The following is a 21,346-nucleotide window of genomic DNA, read 5'->3' on the forward strand; positions in this document are numbered from 1 at the left end:
GACACCATTGTTAAAGGGAATTGAATGGGCAGAAGGCTGGGAGGACCGTGTGTCCCTTTATGCAGATGACATGCTGATTTACCTAACGGACCCCGAAAGAAGCGTCCCGGCGCTCCTATCACTCTGCGACACACACAGGAAGACGTCGGGTTACACATTGAATTGGTCAAAATCGGTACTTTATGTACTGAAGGGACTGAGACCGGTGCTGGTGCCGGATTGCCCACTCACGCTGACATCGGACTCCTTTAAGTATCTGGGCATACATATCACCGAACTCCTTTAAGTATCTGGGCATACATATCACTGATAAAGTCCCAGATTTTTTTTATAAGAACCTGAGACCTCCACTGGCACAAATTCGTCTTGAATTTGGTTTGCAGAAACAATCTGTGGAGAGGAAAGGCCAATATATAAAAAGCTGGCGCAAAATTAAAGATGCGGAGCAAGGATCCTTAAACGCCAACCTATGGATAGAACTTACCCCCAAAGAAACTTCACCAGCAAGGGCCTACCTAACTAATTCACTGGAGAGTCTAGGACTAAAAACGCTCTGGGAAACGAGAACGGATTTTGGGACCTTCAAAAAAGCAGTGTCGAAAGTCATCAAATTGGTCTCCTCACTTGAGGACAGAGCCACTCTATCCCAGAGAGCGCATGGATGGGTTGTGCTCGAAGGCTACAGAACCACAAAGCCACAAGAGTATCTATCAACGGGCCTCACACAAAAAAACAAAAATAAGTTCCTAAACATGCGCTTAGGCAACATACCCATAGCACGTCATTTGGCTCCATGGAAAAGGCCTAATCCATCAAGCGCATGTCGCCTCTGCAAATCTGCAAAGGAGGATCTCATACATATCGTCTGTATCTGCAAAGGTCTTGCGGACACAAGGCGGTCCACGCTTCGGCCCATATGGAACCAGAAGGGCGTAAAAACCTGCAGGCAAGCAGTGATGCTCTGTTTCAACCCTGAAGAGACTCAGTTTGACTGTAGAACAGTCAAATACTTCGACATAGTGGCCAAAAAACTAAATGAAACAGCACTTGGGAGGAATAACCCAATCGCATCTGGAGAATAGCAGACTTCCCTAATGGCCTTAAAAACTATAGGGCCCACAAGTCCCAAAGCCACGGCAATCATAATAAAACATGAAATCACTCATAAGACTAAATGAAAAGACAGTTGGGTGCAACCATTTTTTTATATCTGGAGAATAGCGACTTCCCCAACGCCCTTCCAACTATAAGAACAACAAGTAAGCCCATAGCCAACAGGAAAAGACTCACTAATTTACTATAGACTCACAGTGATTTTAGTAATGTGAAAAACTGGTTTTAAGACTTTTTTATCTATTGCTTAATATTGTGAGTTTGTATTAACTGTACAATAAATAAAATTCTAAATTCACTTAGCATGCTGACCGCGCTATACAATAAGCAACAAGTCTCACGACTGATAGGACCAACAAAACACACAACCACCTTATGGCACACAGCGCAGGCACGGCTGGGATGGAAGGGAAAAATTACCAAACTAACCCCACTATGGGATACGAGAGCATTAGCAAGACTAAGACACAGTAAGAGATTTACACAATGGGACAGTATCGGTATCTCCACGGTGGGCGATTTATGGGAGAAAGGCAACGTGGTCACATTCACACAACTTCAGCAACAATACGGTTTCAGCCCGACCGAAACTTACAGATGCATACAAATTAGACACGCACTACTGCAGGCGATACCATTGGGCACCGAAATACCAGACTCCTCGCCATTAGAAGACAGGCTGCTTACTGACTATATGCAGCAAGGTGCAACCTCCCTCACGTACAAGAAATTGCTCAATAATTTGAAAGATCCCACACTGACACTGCGGGAGAAATGGGTAGGAGATGTAGGAGATATTTATGACTCGGAGTGGAACGAGGCCCTAGTGTCCCCGAAAGAAGTGGGCTTTTCGGCAAAATTTAGATTAATACAACTCAAAATCCTGCATCGCATTTATTATACACGGAGCATGCTACACAAGATACACAGAGCGCCACACCCCTTTTGTCTCCGCGGCTGCGGGGAGGAAGGCACACTGTTCCACACACTTTGGGACTGCCCCCATATAATGGAATTCTGGCGACAAGTCATGCGTACCATCTTACAGACACTACAAATCTCCCTCATACCTGAACCACTCAAATGTCTATTGAACATTTGGGATCCGAATGATCTGACTAGATATGGACTCATATGGACCACCTTGGCTATAATGGTGGCTAAAAGAGACATTGCGCAGAAATGGGGCACCTCAGAACTACCCGCGTTGTCTATGTGGAGTAGGAACATGGATTACTTAATGCTCACGGAAAGAGTGGTGTATATACTTAGGGCATGCCCCCGCAAGTGGAATAAAGTGTGGTCAGCCTGGAATGTGTATAGAGGAGAGTTGTGTGACCCCTTGCCAGAAGAGGACAATGTAGGTTCAGATGAAGAGGAAGACGACGACTAGAGGGCATGGGTGGGTGAAGTAGCTCATGGGAGAACCAGGACTTGAAATACACATGTGTTATAACTCTGGATCGCATCACTATATACAGGAACCACCAACCAATGGGAAGACGCAGACATGGCATTAGCAACTGAATATGATTGTCCTTCTTGACCATAGTTACAAGTTACGGTTATTGACATAAAGTATAAAATGAAAGACCTAGAAAATTTTCTAATAAGAATGGGAGTGTGTTACAAAGGTTACAATGACATGATACGCCGCCGGACCCCAGGGTTGTCGGCTGAACGGCTGTGTAAATACAAATATTTATGCTGACAAAGTATATGCAACGGCCGGTCCGGGGGGTTGTAGGCCCTGATTAATATCTAACACCTATGCAAGTTCTTTTAATAAAGGTCTTTAAAAAAAAAAAAGAGCAACTTGAGTGCAGTGTTTTCCATATTTAGTGGTAAATTAGCTTGAAAGGGTTCTTCAGAGAATTCTGTTCTCGCACTGCTTTCAATGTGGCACTTTCATACACCTTTAGAGCGCTTTGGAACAAACTCTCAGCATAGCACAAGAGATTGTGATCCTTACCGGAAATGAATGAACTTAACATCGGTGTGCAACCACTGAGGTCACAATCTATAATTAACTGCATGTTAACTTTAACCTGGACGGTTGAACTCTAAATCATTTGTATGACATTTGGTGTGATTTAGAGACAACAGGTCAGCTGACTTGCAGACTCGAGGGCCACCGCAGGCAGCACTGAGCAGCATTGGGCAAGCCTCACAGAAGAGTCTCTGAGTAGTCTGGCTGACTGACGCACGTGTTAGTGGTACAAAAGGGGGTGGTGGTGATGGATGGAGCATCTGAACCAATCAAACACTCACACCCAGTCAACAGATCTGGTTTAATCCATCACCGTTCTTTAGCCCACTCTGCCACCCCAGTTCAGACTTGGCCATATGCAAATCAGTCTGACCCTGTGCCTCATGGGAACAGTCCAGCCCGAACTGCCAAGCCATGCCTTCCCTGGACCGGAAACAAGTTTCCGAGGACCGGTTTATGGCATTTCGGCCGTCTTCAGCCCAGCTTGCTTGAATCCACTGGCAAAGTGAGCAAGGGACTCACGTCTGAGCATACCCTGCCAACTTATGGCGAACAAAGTGGTACAAAAGGGGGTGGTGATGGACGGAGCATCTGAACCAATCAAACACTCACAGCCAGTCAACAGATCTGGGTTTAATCCATCACCGTTCTTTAGCCCACTTTGCCACCCCAGTTCAGACATGGCCATATGCAAATCAGTCTGACCTTGTTCCTCATGGGAACAGTCCAGCCCGAACTGCCAAGCCATGCCTTCCCTGGACCGGAAACAAGCAGTGACAGAGACAGCAAGATTGTTGAGGCATGAGTGCATTAAAAGGAGCGTGCCCTGCCAATAAACACGATCCTACAGTTACCAGCTGCATATACAGTGTAATTAATTTCAAAATGTGTGTGATGCCCAAACCTTTTTTTCATCATCCAACTTAAGTTATTAGGCATTCTGGTCAGTTTAGCTGCACATCCAGGACTATGGTGTGCTGCTCTGGGGGGCTATTAAAACTGGAACCACTCTAGTCAGCGGCGCCTGCCTCAGGTACAGTCACTCTCAGCTGGTGGAGTGATGCGTTGTGTTCGAGATTATTAATTTGATTTACAACGCAGGGGCGAGTTGCCTCCCGCTGCGCTGCATTGCCAGAAGACAACAAACATTAGTTACCGTTCGTTCGGCTGCCTATTAACAGGGTAACCCTAACTGACTGTGTCAGTACTAGCCATTGGACGCACTGACTTATGACTTCAGTCGCAGTGTGTCTTGTGTGAAGAATTCGATTATCATGTGTTGACAGTTGTTACATTATAATCAATACCAGAGCAGCTAGGACTGCCTGCGAGCAGCCTGAGCCAGCCCCCACCCTTCCTGACCGGCACTTCAGCTTTCGTTATGGTGCATTTAGGGGCCCCCTGGAGCCCGCACCGCACCGCGGGGGCCTGTGTTACTCCCCTGAGCGTTATGACTTAATTGACGATTTCATCTACTGTCCATTTAGCAGTGACTTGTTTAAAAGTTTGTAAACAATGCATACCTAGGACTGACTTGTAAAGCAACTTTTTCTTCCTCTACGAAACAACTTAAAATATATATTAAAAGTAGCAAGACTTACCATCATATATGGAAATGGCACATCTTAAGCGATCACCCTCATTGCAGAAGCACTCTGATGACCTTGTGGGTAGGGGTCACTGAAGAGACATGAAAATTGATTCAATATAGTAATCAAGTTGTGAGTTGCTTTGAATTTGAAAAGGAGGTGAAAGTGGTTGCGATGGGTACACGTGTGCTAGTATGTACAGGAAAGGAGTCTTACCCTTCCTGAGAACAAAAGTCCACTTTTGATTTTTAAATTTCACCTTTTTAGTGCTAAAGTTTATTTGTTTAAATCTCATTTGTTTGCTTGTTCCACACAGGTACTTCTTCCGCAGCGGCAACATTGAACACCCAGAGGACAAGCTTTTTAACACTACAGTGGAGGTCTTGCCTTTTGATGTGAGTTTAATGTGTGTTACAATTGCACTATTTGTTTGATAGAAAAAAATGCTTGCAAGGATAATCCTGTCTCAATGAAATAGTAATTTCTCAGGACCGAATCCTCAATGCATCTGCCCAGCTACAAGCAGGGGGTCCCCAAATACGTTTTTTAAACGTTTGGTACACGTCTGGCTACACTGTGCCTCATCCACTTACAAGGGTCTCTACAATAAACTTTCTTTCACACCCTTCAACCTCCCACCCAGCAGATATTCTGTTTCCTGTGTTTTTTACTTTTTCATTATTTGGCTTTCTCAGTGGTGTGAAAGAAAACTGATGATTGAGAAAGCTCAGTGAAGTCCAACACATCTTTTGTGCAAATTGGCTTCGCATGGGCTCTGCTGTCTGATCTGCTAGAGCACATAATGCTAAATTCTATAGATGTTGTTGCACCTTTCATACATTTCTTTCAATGCAGGAAGCGAAGGAAAGGATATGATCAAATTGAAACTCAAGATACACACTTACAAGCAGGTGCTTAGATGTTCTCCTGGGAAGAAGTGAGCAGCCCTTGAAGAGTAGATGCAGAGCCGCTGCAGCAGCGGCTCCTGGCTGAGGTTGTCGGGGCTGTACGTACAAAGTTGTGAAAGTTATGCAAATGGTATTTGCTAAGAAAAATAGCCATCCACATAACATTGAAGAACAAAATAATGCCGATGCCTGGCAGCCTACCTTTCTCTTGCCCTCACTGACACAAGAGTCAGACAGCCAGGCACTTTTTAGAGAAGCAGGTGTACTTGTGTGCCTGTGGCTACAGGCGTTATTTGCTTTGATTGTTTTTTTAAGCAGGCTGGGCTGAACTAGTACCAGCCTGACCAGCTATTCTCGGGGGTCTGAAGAGACCATCACTAATAACGCGAAACAGCGTGACTTTTTATAGCAGCCTGGACGTCTAGACTAGGACATCAGCACAGCCCTGTATTTCCCCGGGCTGCATGTCAATCATACACAAGCTGTGGCCATGTGTAAACACACACCCTTTTCAAAGTTGTCACGGTGATGTTTGGAAAGGGTGGGTTTACAGCATGCTGTTTTGCCCCAGTATTGGAACTTTCATAGATTCCCATGCTTTTGTATCATTCCCCGTCGTCGGAATGGGAGTCTCTGTAACAAAATAAAATAGCAGTAGGTACAAAAGAGAAAGAAAAAGGCCTAGGCCTCATTCCGTTTTGTATCATATCCGCCTCTTTTTGTAAAAGAGACCAAACTTAGGCATCAGCCAATCGGAAGAGCCTCACCCCTTAGAACCCTCCTGAAGAAACCTCAGAGCCTCAGATTTTCTACCGCACGTTGTGCTTAGGAAGTCTCCTTTGAGCTCTGCTCAATCTCTACTCTTTCAGTAGTTTTCTCTTCAGGATTTCTCTACAAATTGTTGGCTGTTATTACCAGGATGTCAGATAAGGCAAAGAAGAAGGCCCTTTTCAAGCCATGTTCCACCTGTGGCAAGAAAAGGCTATTTGTTGAGAATAAGCATAAGGATTGCATCTACTGCCTCTATCCTCATCATAAGGCTGCGGACTGCAAGATCTGCCGCAACCAAGACCCTCCGGGACCATGAGGGTAGGCTTCTTACATGGCTCCAGAAGTTGAAGTCTAGAAAGGACACAGTCTCCAGTGATGAGGACTCTTCTTCAGCGTCATCAGCTAGAAGGTCAGTCAAAAGGGGTAGGGGTTCCCTTCTCCTTCTGTGGAGCATCCTTCTAAAGGCCTCAAAAAAGACCCCCAGAGAGTCTGAGAGCCAAGGTCCAGTCGAATCTCCTCACCATGGTGAAAAGGAAAGGGTAGGAACATCTACGCCTTCTTTGGGTGTGAAGACTGTTCCAGCCTTCAAGAAACCCTCTTCTCAGTCTTCTGGAAAATCTGACAGAAGTTCCAAGTCGTCGACGATGAAGGCGTCATCAAGGCAGGCTCCGTCGGCGAAGAAATTGGAGCCTAAGCTTAAAAAGGTACCGTCGACGTGCTTGTCCACGGAGCAATCGACGTCGACGGGATCGTTGACGAAGACGGTGTCGACGACGGCAGTTGTAGCGGTGTCGACGAAGATTTCGACGACGACCGCAACAAAGATTTCGACGACAACAGCGACGAAGATTCCGACGACGACAGCGTCATCGGACGAGCGTGTCGACGACGACCGCGACAACGTCGACGGTGATGACGACGACCGTGTCGTCGTCGAGCGCTTCGACGACAACAACATCGACGGCGGCAGGAGCATCGACTTTCTCGTCGTCGACGGCATCAACGACTGTTCCGTCGACAAGGCCGACGACATCAGTATTAACAACATCATTGTCGGCGGGATCGTCGACTATTTTATCATCGGAAAAAAGGACTATAATTTCAATGACCAGGATTACACCGGACATGACATCTCCTAGGAGAGTTACCCCCTTGCCTCCAGCTTTACTTATAGATGAGGATGTCTCAGAGGATGATGATCAGGAGTCTTATGGCTATGCAAACAGCCCATCCCAGCTTCTGGTTAAATGCCAAGAGACGGATTCTGATTGAGAGTACAACCAGGAATAAGGTTATCTTCATCATTCTGCCCAACCACAACAGTACTCGAGACAAGACATGGTGTTGGTACCATCGTCTCTCTTACAGGACCTTCACAGTATGCTACAGGATTATGAATCTAGGTGTTCACAACCTGCTGCGGCTGTACCAGTTGCTCAGGCCATGCCTGTCCCTGCGACTCGAGCAATGGCTGCACCAGAATTGCAGGCCCAGGAGTCCTCTCGGCCACAGACACCGGTTCCACAGGAGTCTTCGATTCCAGTGAACACCAATGATGATTCCTCAGATGAGGATCAAAATTTTGATGACAGGACTGATCAAGATACCGAATGGGATGAATATGTCACCCCGGACACAGCATCTCCATGTCTGGATCTGGTGGACTCCCCGCCAGCTGATATAGAGGGATTTCATAAGCTAATGGAGAGAGCGGCTGGGAGATTCAAACTATCTATGCCCTCCGTTGCCACTGAATGTTTTTTATACGATTTTAAAGAGCCTTATAAGAAGACAACAAGATCTATCCCTATTGTCCAGCATCTTTTTGATGAGGGCCTTAAAGCAATGGAAAAATCCAGTGACGGTGGTCCCTGTGCTACCGTGCCTTGACAAGAAATACAAAGCGCCTGAAGATGGTCCGGCGTCTCTGACAGGACATCCGAGACCGAACTCAGTTATTTCTCAAGCGGCGCAGAGAAAGTCACGCAAACCCTCAGCTCCATTGACAACTCCTCCGGATAAAGAGGGCAGGAGGTTAGATAACGCCGGGAAAAGATTCTCTTCCATGGCAAGTCTACTATTGGGGAGATACGATCGCCAACTATGGTGTGATGTTTCGCCGTACTTTGAGCAACTTCCTCCAGAGGCAAAAACAGAGGCTAAAAAAGTTTTGCAAGAAGGTGAGGCTATATCATAGGAAATCATTGACATTGCCACGACGGCATTCCGCTCTTTGGCTGGAGCTGCGATCCTTCGTCGCCAGGGATGGCTTATGGCGACTTGGTTTAGACCTGAAATCCAGAATAAGATCCTGGATCTTCCTTTTGACGGAGAAGCATTTTTTTGAAATTTGATAGATGACACTCTCCAAGATATTAAAAAAGATACTGAGACCGCTAGATCTCTGGGTACGCTTCAGCACCGTAAGATATATAGAAGGAGTGGGAACCCAATCTACCCTTGCAGGTATGGGCAATGAAGTCTACAACATGAAAGGGTTTACCTAAAAGGGATTTTGTTTCTCAGAAATGTTTGTAATTTTTTGTGACAATTTTTTTTATAGTCTCATCCTGAGTAGTGGTGAAAAATTAAATAGTTCAAAATAGTAATATAAAGTGATCACAATTTCTCCAGTTGATCATGAATCATCATACGCGGGTGTAACAGGGGGAGACAGTCGCCCCTTCACTTACCGATCCCAGGACATCAGATCAGGGATACCAACAATGATTCACACCTCTTGTCTCCACAGTCTCCCAAGCAGCTGCAGGCGTGGTGGCGGCCCGACATGCCGTGGCCGGAATCCGAGGACGAAGAGGAGTGTGGTTCCTTTAACTGGACGGCGGCAGGAGAATGGGCAGAGCCTGTCACCACGTCAAAAGCCGAGGTGAATTCGGACCAGGTGTGCTTGTACACCGGAGGAAGTGAGAACAAAGGAGTCGGGACGTGTGGCATATGGAGAGAGGAGGAAGGAGTCTTGGAAGGAGCGGAGAGATCCGAGGAGCGGACCGAAATAACATCAACGGGAAGCCGGACCGGAGGAGAGGAGCCCTCGGTACAACGAGAGCAAGGAGGCCAACGACATCACAAGCCTCCCAGCCGCACGTTAGGAGGAGGCGTGTGGCTCCGCGAGGTACGTGGCCGTATAGCGGGTTGGGTGAGAGGCAAGGGAGGGTCTGTGACGTGACCGCGGCCCTGGGTTGACCGGCTGGTGTAACTGTTCCCCCACTGCCCTGGCCTTCACTTACACTCGTAGTCGTGTTATCACCATTGGTGGCTCCCTCACTCCCTTCCCTTGCAATATTTGTTCTGAACGGTTGTTCTGATACTTGCCCTCTCATTTTGTCTCCCCGCCTCGAGCGTGCTGTGGGCGTCACAGAGTTGCAGAAGACGAAACACCGAAGAAACCCTACCAGGTCTCCCAAGGCAGAGGACGATTCGGGAAGAAGACGACAAACGGACAGAAGTAGATCCCCAAGAAGAGTATCCTCTCGCCTTACTTGCACCGATATTCTGTTGTCTAAAATAAAGCAACCGTTAACCAAGACTCGTATCTTGCCCCTTCCTACTGCTACAGTTACAACGGGGCAATGGAGTATATTAAAAAAAAAAAAACTTTCATGTATTTAATATATGTATGTTTTCAAATTTATCATGGAAGAGCAAAACTATGTTGCAATCTTCTCTAATGTTGGATTGACATAGAGAAGATGTCAACATAGTTTTTTATATAGGTTATCTAACGTCACCTTACATGCTATGTTTTGTTGCTCTTCCCTGATAAATTTGAAAACATACATATATTAAATACATGATTGTTTTTTGAATATACTCTGTTGCCCCGTGTATGATTCATGATCAATTGGAGAAATTGTGATCACTTTATATTACTATTTTGAACTATTTAATTTTTCACCACTACTCAGGGTGAGACTATAAAAAATTGTCACAAAAAATTACAAAAATTTCAGAGTAACAAAATCCCTTGTAGGTAAACCCTTTCATGTTGTAAACTTCAGTACCGTAAGGCTCCTTTTAGAGGTTCCAGAGGCAAGAGCATCAACTACAGAGGCTCTTATCAACAGCAAAGATACTCATCATATGGCTCAGGTTCACAACAATACCGCCAACCTTATCAGCAAAGGCAGGGCCAGTCCTCGAATTTCTTGAGACCTAATAACAGAGGGAAGCAGGCTCGCCAAGGACGTGATACGTCCAAGAGACAATAGCGGCCTCCTGGCTCTTCCTACTGTGCCCACCTCCGAAAGATCATCAGGAGGCAGGGTGTCACAATACCTTCAGAATTGGTCCAAGATAACATCAGACCGTTGGGTGCTAAACATCATTCGAAAGGGCCATACTTTGGAATTCACACACATCCCTCCATCCAAGCCCCCTGCTGCCATTCCATCAAAACATCTGCGTCTTCTGCGGCTCAAAGTTCATCAAATGCTCCTGAAGGGTGCTATAGAGCCGGTCCCCTCTGCTCAAAGAGGAGAAGGATTCTATTCCAAGTTCTTCCTGGTAAGGAAGACGCTAGAGAAATGTCGCCCCATTTTAGATCTCATGGAGCTCAACACCTATCTCATCTCACTGTCTTTCCGGATGATCTCTCTTCAAGACATTCTACGTCTAATCAACCCGGGGGATTTCATGGCCACGCTCGATCTCGAAGTTGCGTACTTTCATGTTCCGATTCACCAAGCCCACAGAAGGTTTCTAAGATTTACAGTCGCCAAGAGCCACTTTCAATTCAGGGTTTTACCCTTTGGTCTTCGCTCAGCCCCAAGAATATTCACAAAGGTGCTGGCACCAGTAGCAGCGTTTCTGCGGAAGAATCACTTTCAGATTTTTCCTTACCTGGACGATTGGTTACTGAAGGCTCCGTCCAGGGAGGCTGCGAGGGATGCGGTCGAGGCATGTACCAACCTCTTTCAGAATTTAGGTCTCACTTTAAACAAAGAGAAGTCTTCTCTGGTTCCGTCCAGGACAGCACGCTTCCTGGGAGCCATATTGAATTCTGATCTCAAGAAAGCTTTCCCAACCTTGGAGAGGCAAGTAAAACTGCAGACCATGGCGCTAGACTGACAAAAAAGGTGTCTTTCTGTACGCCGCTACAAATCTCTTCTGGGGGTGATTTCATCATGCATTCCTCTAATTCCACACTGCAGATTGAGGATGCGTCCTCTTCAGGAGCAGCTGGACATCCAATGGGAACAGATCCATGGGTCGTTCGAGGACAAGGTGACCATCCCCTCCGCAATAAAAAGAGCGGCCTTGTGGTGGACAAAACAGGAAAACTTGTCCCAAGGTCTATCCTTCGTAAGCGATCCGTCTCCTCAGGTGGTGACGACGTATGCGTCGTTGGATGGTTGGAGAGAAGTGCTGCAGGACCTGCATGTCAGCGGACATTGGTCTCCACAGAACCGTCTGCTCCACATCAATCTCTTGGAGCTCAGAGCAATCAAACTGGCTCTTCAAGCTTTTCTCCCTCGCCTAAGAGTTTCAAAGGTTCTCATCCGAACGGACAACACCACTGCCATGCATTACGTCCACAAAGAAGGAGGAACCAGATCTCTCCCATTGTCTCAGGAAGCTCAAGAAATCTGTGAATGAGCGATCCTTCACGAGATACCTCTGCAGGCAAAACACCTACTAGGGGTTTTAAACGAGAGTGCAGACAGACTGAGCAGATTGTCCTTGATCAGTCTCGAGTGGGAACTGAACCAGTGGATTCTGGACGAGATCTTTCAACAGTGGGGCAAACCTACAATAGATCTATTTGCCACACCGACCAACAAGAAATGCCGGTCTTATGCAAGCAGGTTTCATCACAGAGGATCATTGGGGAATGCTCTTTCAATAGCCTGGTCAAGGACATTTGTCTACGCCTTTTCCCCATTCCACTGATCCCAAGACTCATCAGGAAGATCAAAGTGGAACCTTGCAGAATGATTTTGATAGCCCCTGCTTGGCCGAGAAAGTTCTGGTTCACGGAACTCCATCTGTTGTCGCTGGCTCCTCCTCTTCCCTTGCGAACCATTCTAGACCTTTTCACAATGTCCGAAGGACAAATTTGGCATCCAGATCCGAAATCTTTTCACCTGACAGCATGGCTCCTGAGCAGCGAGAATTTATGAATCTACCTATCTCTAATGAAATAAAAGAAGTTCTCTCCCAGGCTAGAGCCCCTTCCACGAACAAGACTTACCGTCTCAAATGGAAGAGATTTTGTATTTGATGCAGAAAGGAAGGGGTTGACCCTTTTTCTTAAAAACCTCATCAACTTCTGCCTTATCTTTTGTCTTTGGCTAAGACGGGACTGGCCCATTCGTCTGTTAACGTTCATTTGGCAGCAATTTCTAGATACAGGAGTTCTGAGTCTGGACCTTCCCTTTGGTCTTCCAGGATAGTGAAACAATTTCTCAAAGGGATGTTCCGTGTCTACCCACTGGTGAGACCTCCGCCACCTACTTGGCAATTGAATTTGGTCCTCACTCAACTTATGAAGGGCTAATTTGAACCAATACATTGAGCAGACATGAAATTCCTTTCTTGGAAATTGGCTCTCCTTCTTGCTCTCACATCTGCAAGACGCTTTGGGGAGTTGCAGGCTCTTACGATCCAAGAGCCGTTTCTCCAGTTCAAAAGGAATACAGTAATCTTGAGAACGAACCCGAAATTCATACCCAAGGTGCCCTCGGAATTCCACTTAAATGAGCCGGTTATTCTTAAATCTTTCTTTCCTCACCCTACTACACCAGCGGAAAGATCATTGCATTCTCTGAATATACAACAGCTCTCAAAATTTTATTTGGATCTCACCAAGGGATTCCGTAAATCCTCCCAATTGTTCATTGCTTTTGGTGGTCCTTGCAAAGGTCTCCCTATATCAAAGCAAGGTATTGCGAGGTGGATTACAAGTGCCATTCTACAATGCCATACTGTAGCGGGTAAGCCACTGACCAGCAAGGTTAGAGCGCATTCCACATGATCAGTGGCTTTTTCAACAGCTCTCTTTGCGGGAGTGCACATCAAAGACATTTGCAGGGCTGCGACTTGGAGCAGCGTGCACGCCTTTACAAAGCATTACTGCTTGGACTCCTTGCAACAGGAAGACACAGCTGTGGGCCAGGCAGTCCTGAGGAAGCTCTTCCACTGATTGGTGAGCTTTCCTTTCTATCCCACCTTCCTTATTCTGCACATTTTGTATCTTCATGAATTGATGGTTGTTACAAAGTATATTTATGCTTCAAAATGTGTTTTTTATTGCTTACTGCTTGCTACTCTGATACAAAAGCATGGGAATCTATGAAAGCTCCAATACTGGGGCAAGAAAACAAGTTACTTACCTGTAACTTTGGTTCCCCAGTATTGGTAACTTTAATAGATTCCCATGCGCCCACCCACCTCCCCAAGGAAAGCTCAGCCTTCAGCAGATATGGTGACTGTTACACAACGGCTACGAAAATCTGAGGCTCTGAGGTTCCTACAGGAGGGTTCTAAGGGGTGAGGCTCTTCTGATTGGCTGATGCCTAAGTTTGGTCTCTTTTACAAAAAGAGGCGGGTGTGATACAAAAGGGAATGAGGCCTAGGCCTTTTTCTTTCTCTTTTGTACCTACTGCTATTTTATTTTGTTACCGAGACTCCCATTCCGACGACTGGGAATGATACAAAAGCATGGGAATCTATGAAAGTTACCAATACTGGGGAACCAAAGTTACAGGTAAGTAACTTGTTTTCTTACAGCATATCACCAGTTGCCTCATCATCTTCAGAAGCCGCTTGGCATCCCTCTGGCACACTGGGCACACCTACTGAGCTACTTGCGTGCCAGCCGTGCCTTTCAATTTTTCAGGTCCAGAGCACAGAGTAGGGTCTTCTAGGTAAGCCAGGGACCCTTGCCTCGTGCCTGCCTGTTGTGTTGACTATTCACTTTCAGCCTCAAGTCTCGATTCCTGCTGCTTCTATACAGCCTTTAGGCTGAAAACAAGCACAGACTAGTCTTTCAACACATCGTCACCTCATGTATTTCACAAGGCTCTCACTTGTGCTATTGAAGTTATTAGCACATATGAGAGTGCCTTGAAATATGAGAGTGCAGGATTGGCGCTGTACAAAAGGGATTCTTTTCTGTAGAGCACATTTTGAGCTCACGATTTTCCAGACACGCTTTCATTTGTACTGATGAACATTTGCACATATGAGAGCCGCTTAAAATACGAGAGCTCAGGATGGGCGCTGTACTGAAGGATTCCTTTTTAGGTCTCGCCTGGCGTTAAAGCGCATGCGCTGCTCTCAACATGCGAGGGTTTACTTGGAAACAATACGGTGCCAGAAGTTTGCTTTGTGCTCCACCTGTGTTTACCATTGGTGCGCGTCATTTTGCGTCACCTATTATGCTAAACGCAGTGTTGTTATTGTTCCGGAGGCTTTTTAGTCCCTCCTGGTTACCACCCTGTCCACTTTTTTCAACGTTCACCTGGACTGAATGCTTTACTGACTGCTTGACAATCTCCCCTTCATTACTCCGTGTATGCACTTTTTTGAGGGAGAAAGCGCAATGTAAACAAGCATCTGCCGACAGCTTGTTTTTAATCCCCTCAGTACATTTCTGTTATCCCTGCTTTCTCTCAAGCGAATGTCTCTGCTGCTTGCCTGTAGAACTGATTATGCAAGACAATAAGATTCGCAGTCCTGGGGCCACCGAATGGAATGCTTTCCTTTAAGGAACTTTTGAACTGACTGTGCTGCAGTTTTGTCAGAAAGCTGCTACAATAACCCATTTGAAAAGGGAGCTGTCCGGTATGATGGCTTGCTGTTGACGTCACATCACTCAGGTGCAGAGCATCACTCTAGGCACAGGCTGTCATATTAGATCTGCTTTTGCATGGCATCCATTGTGGGCGGTCGATAACAAAATAGACGTTAGCCCCTTCCCGCTCCTCATGCAGTCCAAGTTGTAAATATCCTCCCCCCCTCAGGCAAGCAGAACAGATGACACTTCCCTGTGCTTACTCCCTGCTGCTCCTGCTCTTCCCTGCTGTTACTAGCTTTAGTTTGACTATCAGCATTCCTTATATCCTTTGTTTTAATGATCGTCATTTATATACATTCTTTTTTTTTTTTTAATGCACAGTTCTACCATGCTGAGACTGGAACTGGCTTCCCGAGGTCCAAAGTCTGCAGCACTGAAGGTTATGCCACAGCGTCTCACCTGCTGGCTGGCAATAAGGGTCCATGTATTTAGCTGCAACTTCCTTACTTTATCTATTCTCGCTTGAAGCGAGCTGCCGGCATCAAAGCCTACTTCCTGGGCTGTCCTCTCTCCATTGTGACGCACTCTCACCCATCCATTCATATCAAGCTGCAGCTTCCTAATAGGCCCTGAGGGTGGGGCCATCCACCAAAGAATGTAAATCCAACTTAAGTGTCTCTTTCTGTTCATCTACTTTATTGTGTAAAATTAACTATCATTCGGGTCAGTTGTGAAATGTGTAGGTGTAATTCAGTCCACAGCACTGCACTCTGTCTCTTCATTTCTTGCTGTTTAATCCCTCTCTTCTTGGTGTTCCACAGTCGCTGCCTTTCTTGTTTAAGTTGCCTATCCAGAGCAGAAAACAAGCATTTGCTATGCAATAGGTCTCACAGTTACGCGAGTTTAAGCTATTGGCATTGTAAATTATAATGCCTTTTATTTGTTTTTAAAAATAAACTAAAAATAAAAGGCATTGTTATTTGCAATGCCAATAGCTCAAACTTGCGTCATTGCGAGACCTATTGTATTGTAAATGCTTGTCGTATAGAGTGCATTCGGATCTCCTGTATTTCTAGGCCTCACCACCCCTATAAAATCCCACCAGCTGACACTGGTGGGGTATGCTCAGTGGTGCTGGAACAATTTTCTGACTGGGGTGCTGCCACCGATGTCACATCATTGAAATCATAGGGATTGTGCAAAAGCAAAGCGTTTCATCCCTATTCTGCAAAAGAGTAGAAAAGGTGTAGTATGTAGCCAGTGGTGCATTTTAGAGCTGTGGTAGCACACTGTAATTTACGGACAAAAATGTGTTACATTTAAATGGTCCTAAAATTCACATTCAGTTTTATTGACAAAACTATATAGGGCATGTTGGACTTGGCCATTTTTGCAGGGTCATCCCTTAACTTTTTGCCTTCCTCCTGTATTGTTTCTGGCCTGTTTTTGTTGGTTTTGGGAGTCTGGGCACTTTACTACTACTGATCAGTGTCAAAGTGCAAGTGCTCCCGTTGTAAAGTATAATGGTAATTGGTTGTCCATGATTGGTATGTTTGCCTTAATCCCGGTTCTAACAGGGCACAAATGATAATGTGTGAAAATAGGGTGTTTAGCAAATATTTATCACTTGCTCCTAGTCAAGTAAAGTGTCTTTATATCCTTTCATCAGATTAAAATCTTTTTTCCAAAACACTTTAGAAATACTAAAATTGTGCTTCATTTGTGCCCCCTAATTTATATTTTGAAATATATCTCAGTTTATGTACAGGTATTTAAAATCTTGTGTACTAGGAAAAATACTGACTTACTTCAGCCCTTCCTCTCAATATCAGTACCCCTGACAGATTGTCAGATGGGTCACTTAACAAAATCCTTTAATTTTGCAGTCCGAAAAGTAAACACCATTATCCAAATTAAAATAATTAGCAGTTAGAAGCAATGTGACAGAAGATACATCCTGACATTTGAACTTGGCATTTGAACACACAGAAAATGTGACATGACAATTTAACTTTAAAGGCTTTTTTATTGTTCGTCCACCTTCCGAGCTCCAGCATGGAGTTTTGGGTGATAGAGCATCCGCGACCGCTACTTTCTGCGCCTGTGGATATGCTAGGAAAACGAGGAAACACAAGGAGTTGATGGATGGAGCGCTGAAACCTTTCAGACACTCACCCCCAGTCACAAGTCTGGGTTGATCCATCATCGTTCTTTAGCTCACTTCGCCACCCCAGTTAAGACCCAGCTATATGCATATATTGACTAAAACTCCAGTTCTCTCTTGGCTATGCCAAATACAAAAATTAGGTTACACTTATTTGAACAGCCATTCTAAATGTGCAAGGTACAGCACCACAATACTAGGTGGCAGTACATTTAAAATGTGTCAATGCACAATAAATCAGTATTTAGAAGTGCTTTAGGAAGGAATGAAAATGAATTCACATGGTATTAAAAGCAGGTGTGCGTATATATAAATCCATCAAAGCCGAACTCTTCAACTTGTGCCTCCATTGTGAGATGTGGACTCACACAAATATTTTTCAACAAATAGTCCCCCAAGGAACCAGTCGGAGCACTCACGGACTGTAATCTTGAATTTATTACTCTGAAGGACGCGTTTCGGCAATCAGCCTTATTAATGTCAGTTCCTTTGTAAAATTTTGAAAAACACACACTATTACATACCAGTTAATTGATTTCGCATGATAATGTTTCATAAAGAACAGATACTCACAGCCCTCCCTTAGAATGGCTAGTTTTTCCGCCATTGCAGCGTGTACCTTTCAACATAATAGTGCCCACATCTTTCTTTGCACCTTAGAAGGCACATGATCAAGGGAGAGGTGCTCCCGAAACGCGTTGATCAGTGTCTGTCTTTTTCTGCATTAATGCTATCTGAATACTTAAAAATCGAATACAAATAGTAAAACTTCTGAAATATGTGAGTTTGTCCCGTTAATCTTCCTGTCAAGGAGGTTTGTGTGCAAATTGGAAGCGGCGTGGTTCTGCCGCAGGGACTACGAACTGAGCGCTGCAGTTCCCGGACACAGAGAACCAAAGGAATATATATATATATATCCTACTGGCGGTCGCCAGTAGGTAGTTATAGTTAGGATTGTTTTCTATAGGAAATCCGCAACATTCTATTGGGAATAATTTAGGCGCCGGTTGAGGAATCTGCCTGTAATTTTCCTTAAATTTGCCTCGCTCCGCTCCTTCCCTGAAAGTTTGGGGGGGATTCTTCAAGCGGGGGCCGAGATAAAAGGGGGGTCCCAAAACGTGTTTTCCCAATGTTAATTTCCATAGGGCGGTTGGACTCACTTTTAGCCCGAACGGCTGAATGGATTTCCACAAAACTTGGCAAAATTGTAGGGACTGGTAGCCCGATGTGCCTTTGCCTATGTCTCAAGATATGTGCTTCAGTGGATTTTGAGTAATTTAGGTTAAAAAAAATATATATATCTGGGCGGAGCCTAACCACACATCTAAGGACCTATATACATGATAGCACCTCATTAAAAAGCATTGTAGTTAATAGAGGGTTTTGGGACTTTAGTTATATTATAAATCATTTGTTGATGGTACCATACTCATTTTAGGAATTGTGGTGTGTTCTAAGGTGATTTTAGCATGTGAAAAATCCTTCTGCTGTGATATCATGAATCATGTTTGAAAGAAAACTAATATCTCATGATTTTCCCACAGTGGTTTGGAAGGGGATCTATAAGCTAAACTGAAAGCATATTTTCTGTAAATTCACATTATCTTTCTCAGTCATGTGAGAATGAAGTCTGACATTCTCAGTAAAACATGTACATCCAACAAGGACAGAGACTGTCAGTTGATTCCTTTGTGTTCTACTGCAGCCTCCTAGAGTGTTCTAAAGAACAACTAGAGCGCTAACAGTCTTACTTATGACAAAAGTATGGCACACCAGAAGCCATCTTGATTGGAATGAAGTGGTAAGTCTGAAAACATTTAATTTAAAAAGGAACAAAATGAGGGGGTTCATTTTGCCATAGAAAGTATGATTAGTGCTTCAGAAAGAAAAATTAGGGATCATTTTGAGTGACTTCTCAAATCCTCTTCTATTTCATTAAAAAAAATTCTTACATGCAGACTGAAACATGCACTTTGAATACCAGCAGCAGACTTCCCTGGTGAGCAGTAGCTTTACTACAGTGATCTAATGAGCAACTAGATGGCTAACATTCAGAATTTATGGCAAATGTGTGACACATCTGAATGCCTTCTTGATGGAACCAAAGTAAACAAGCATTGAAAATGCAATAGATCTCGCCCTCGTTTAAGTTAAAGCCATTCTGTTTGTAATGAGGTGGCTTTTTAGCTTTGCTTTTATTAGTGTTTTTTAAACTTTCATGTAAATAACATGCATCTGTATGCATATATGTATATGTATGCATGCATTTATATTTGTATTTATATAGATATACAGATTATATATGTATGTATATATAATATATATATATATATATATGATATATATATGTATGTATATATATATATATCCGTTTCACTTCCTCCAACGAAAACGGCACACATTGACTGCGGCGCACAACAGGGTCAGAGGGTTTCCTGCCAGTAGTACTCCGTTTCACAAAACGCTTCAAAAAGCGCAAAATGCACTCTTTCTCCAGTCTCAAACACCACTTCTTCAGACCAAAAGATCGTATTTTATATTCTTCATATTTTTATTCCAGCATGACAACAGTGCATGGAACCAACCCAACGCGTTTCACCGAACACTATGCTTGATCACGGCGAGTGTTCGGTGAAACGCGTTGGGTTGGTTCCATGCACTGTTGTCATGCTGGAATAAAAATATGAAGAATATGAAATACGATCTTTTGGTCTGAAGAAGTGGTGTTTGAGACTGGAGAAAGAGTGCATTTTACGCTTTTTGAAGCGTTTTGTGAAACGGAATATATATACACATACACATATATACAGCCAGATTTGCAACCTGGCCCAAAGAACCAGAACAGACCAAACGAATCTTCAGTAAGGCAAAATGTAGTTATTTATTCAAGGCAAACTGAGCAGCAAAACTAAAACATACATATATATATATGTGTAGAGGTAGAGAGTTAGTAGCAGAGAGAGTAGTAGAGAATGAGTAGGAGAGAGTGAGTATTTGAGAGTAGTGGAGTAGGAGAGAGTGAGTAGTGGAGAATATTCCAAAGTTTGGCACAGCACCACTTGCACAGTAAGTCCAATCAAATCATATCACTTAGAGTCCTTATTGAAGTGCTGAATCTTGGTGTATATTCAAATGTTTTTATTTTCCTTAAGTTTATGTACCACAGCCAGCCGAAACGTTTCGTTCTGTACAACAGAGCTTCTTCAGGGCGTTCTTATTTCCTTCAAGTTATATCGGTATCCTGTTGTCATATAACTAGATATTTCTTCCAAATGTTAGACGAGACGTAAGTACATTCTTATTCAAAGTGACTAGGTATCAATTTTAGAAGTGTTTGGAGAAGTGTGGCTCAATGGTTAGAGCGGCAGACCCTGATGCAGAGGTCTAGCCCGGGATCAGGGTTCAAATCCCCGCCTCGGCGGGTCTTGGGCTCAAAAATTCCACGGACCTGATAATTCTCGCCTCGGTGCCTATTCCAATCATGGAGTCCCACTCTGCAACTCTGGGCAATAGCTTGCTTAATCTCCACAACGGCCCCCACAACGCTAAAGGATGCCTGGCCTCCGCCTTGGGGGTGCCCAGAAGTGGATGCCTCACAGGGAAAGCCAGGATTGGTTCCACAGCGGTTGTACAAGCGCCTTGAGACCCTTGCGGGTGAGTAGTGCGCTATACAAGTATCAATTTACATTTATATTTACCCACACAATTCGGGCAGACTTGAGTAATTTATAGCATCCTGAAAGTCAGTCTTTCAAAAATTCCAAAGTATAGGACATGATAATCCAAATCCAAATGTTTCTCAAGAAAAGTCATTTTCAATAGTTCGGAATATCGGTGTTTGGGCAGATATGACCCAGGGACCCCCAGTATGCAAGGGGAATTAGTCCCCCCTCTGCAAACTTGCCAGTGGCCTGCGTTGCAGAGAGGTGTAAAAAGAGGCATAGCCTCATTACACCTCTGTGCAATGCAGCCCCCGGGCGCATACTGGAGGTTCCAGGTGGGCTAGTTGGCCCCCAGGGACCCCCAGTATGCAAGGGGAATTAGTTCCCCCTC

General features: G+C 44.6%; 1 protein-coding gene across 1 annotated transcript in view; it reads left to right on the forward strand.

Moving 5' to 3' along the window:
* MGAT4B (alpha-1,3-mannosyl-glycoprotein 4-beta-N-acetylglucosaminyltransferase B) overlaps positions 1-21,346 on the forward strand; it is a 1,389,535-nt gene that overhangs the window by 1,144,825 nt on the left and 223,364 nt on the right. Inside the window, exon 12 of the mRNA XM_086931341.1 lies at positions 5,009-5,087. Within this exon, the coding sequence (XP_086787467.1) occupies positions 5,009-5,087 (79 nt within the window). The remainder of the gene's footprint in view (positions 1-5,008; positions 5,088-21,346) is intronic.

The sequence above is a fragment of the Lissotriton vulgaris genome, chromosome 7, assembly GCF_964263255.1.
Source record: "Lissotriton vulgaris chromosome 7, aLisVul1.2, whole genome shotgun sequence".
NCBI lineage: Eukaryota > Metazoa > Chordata > Amphibia > Caudata > Salamandridae > Lissotriton > Lissotriton vulgaris.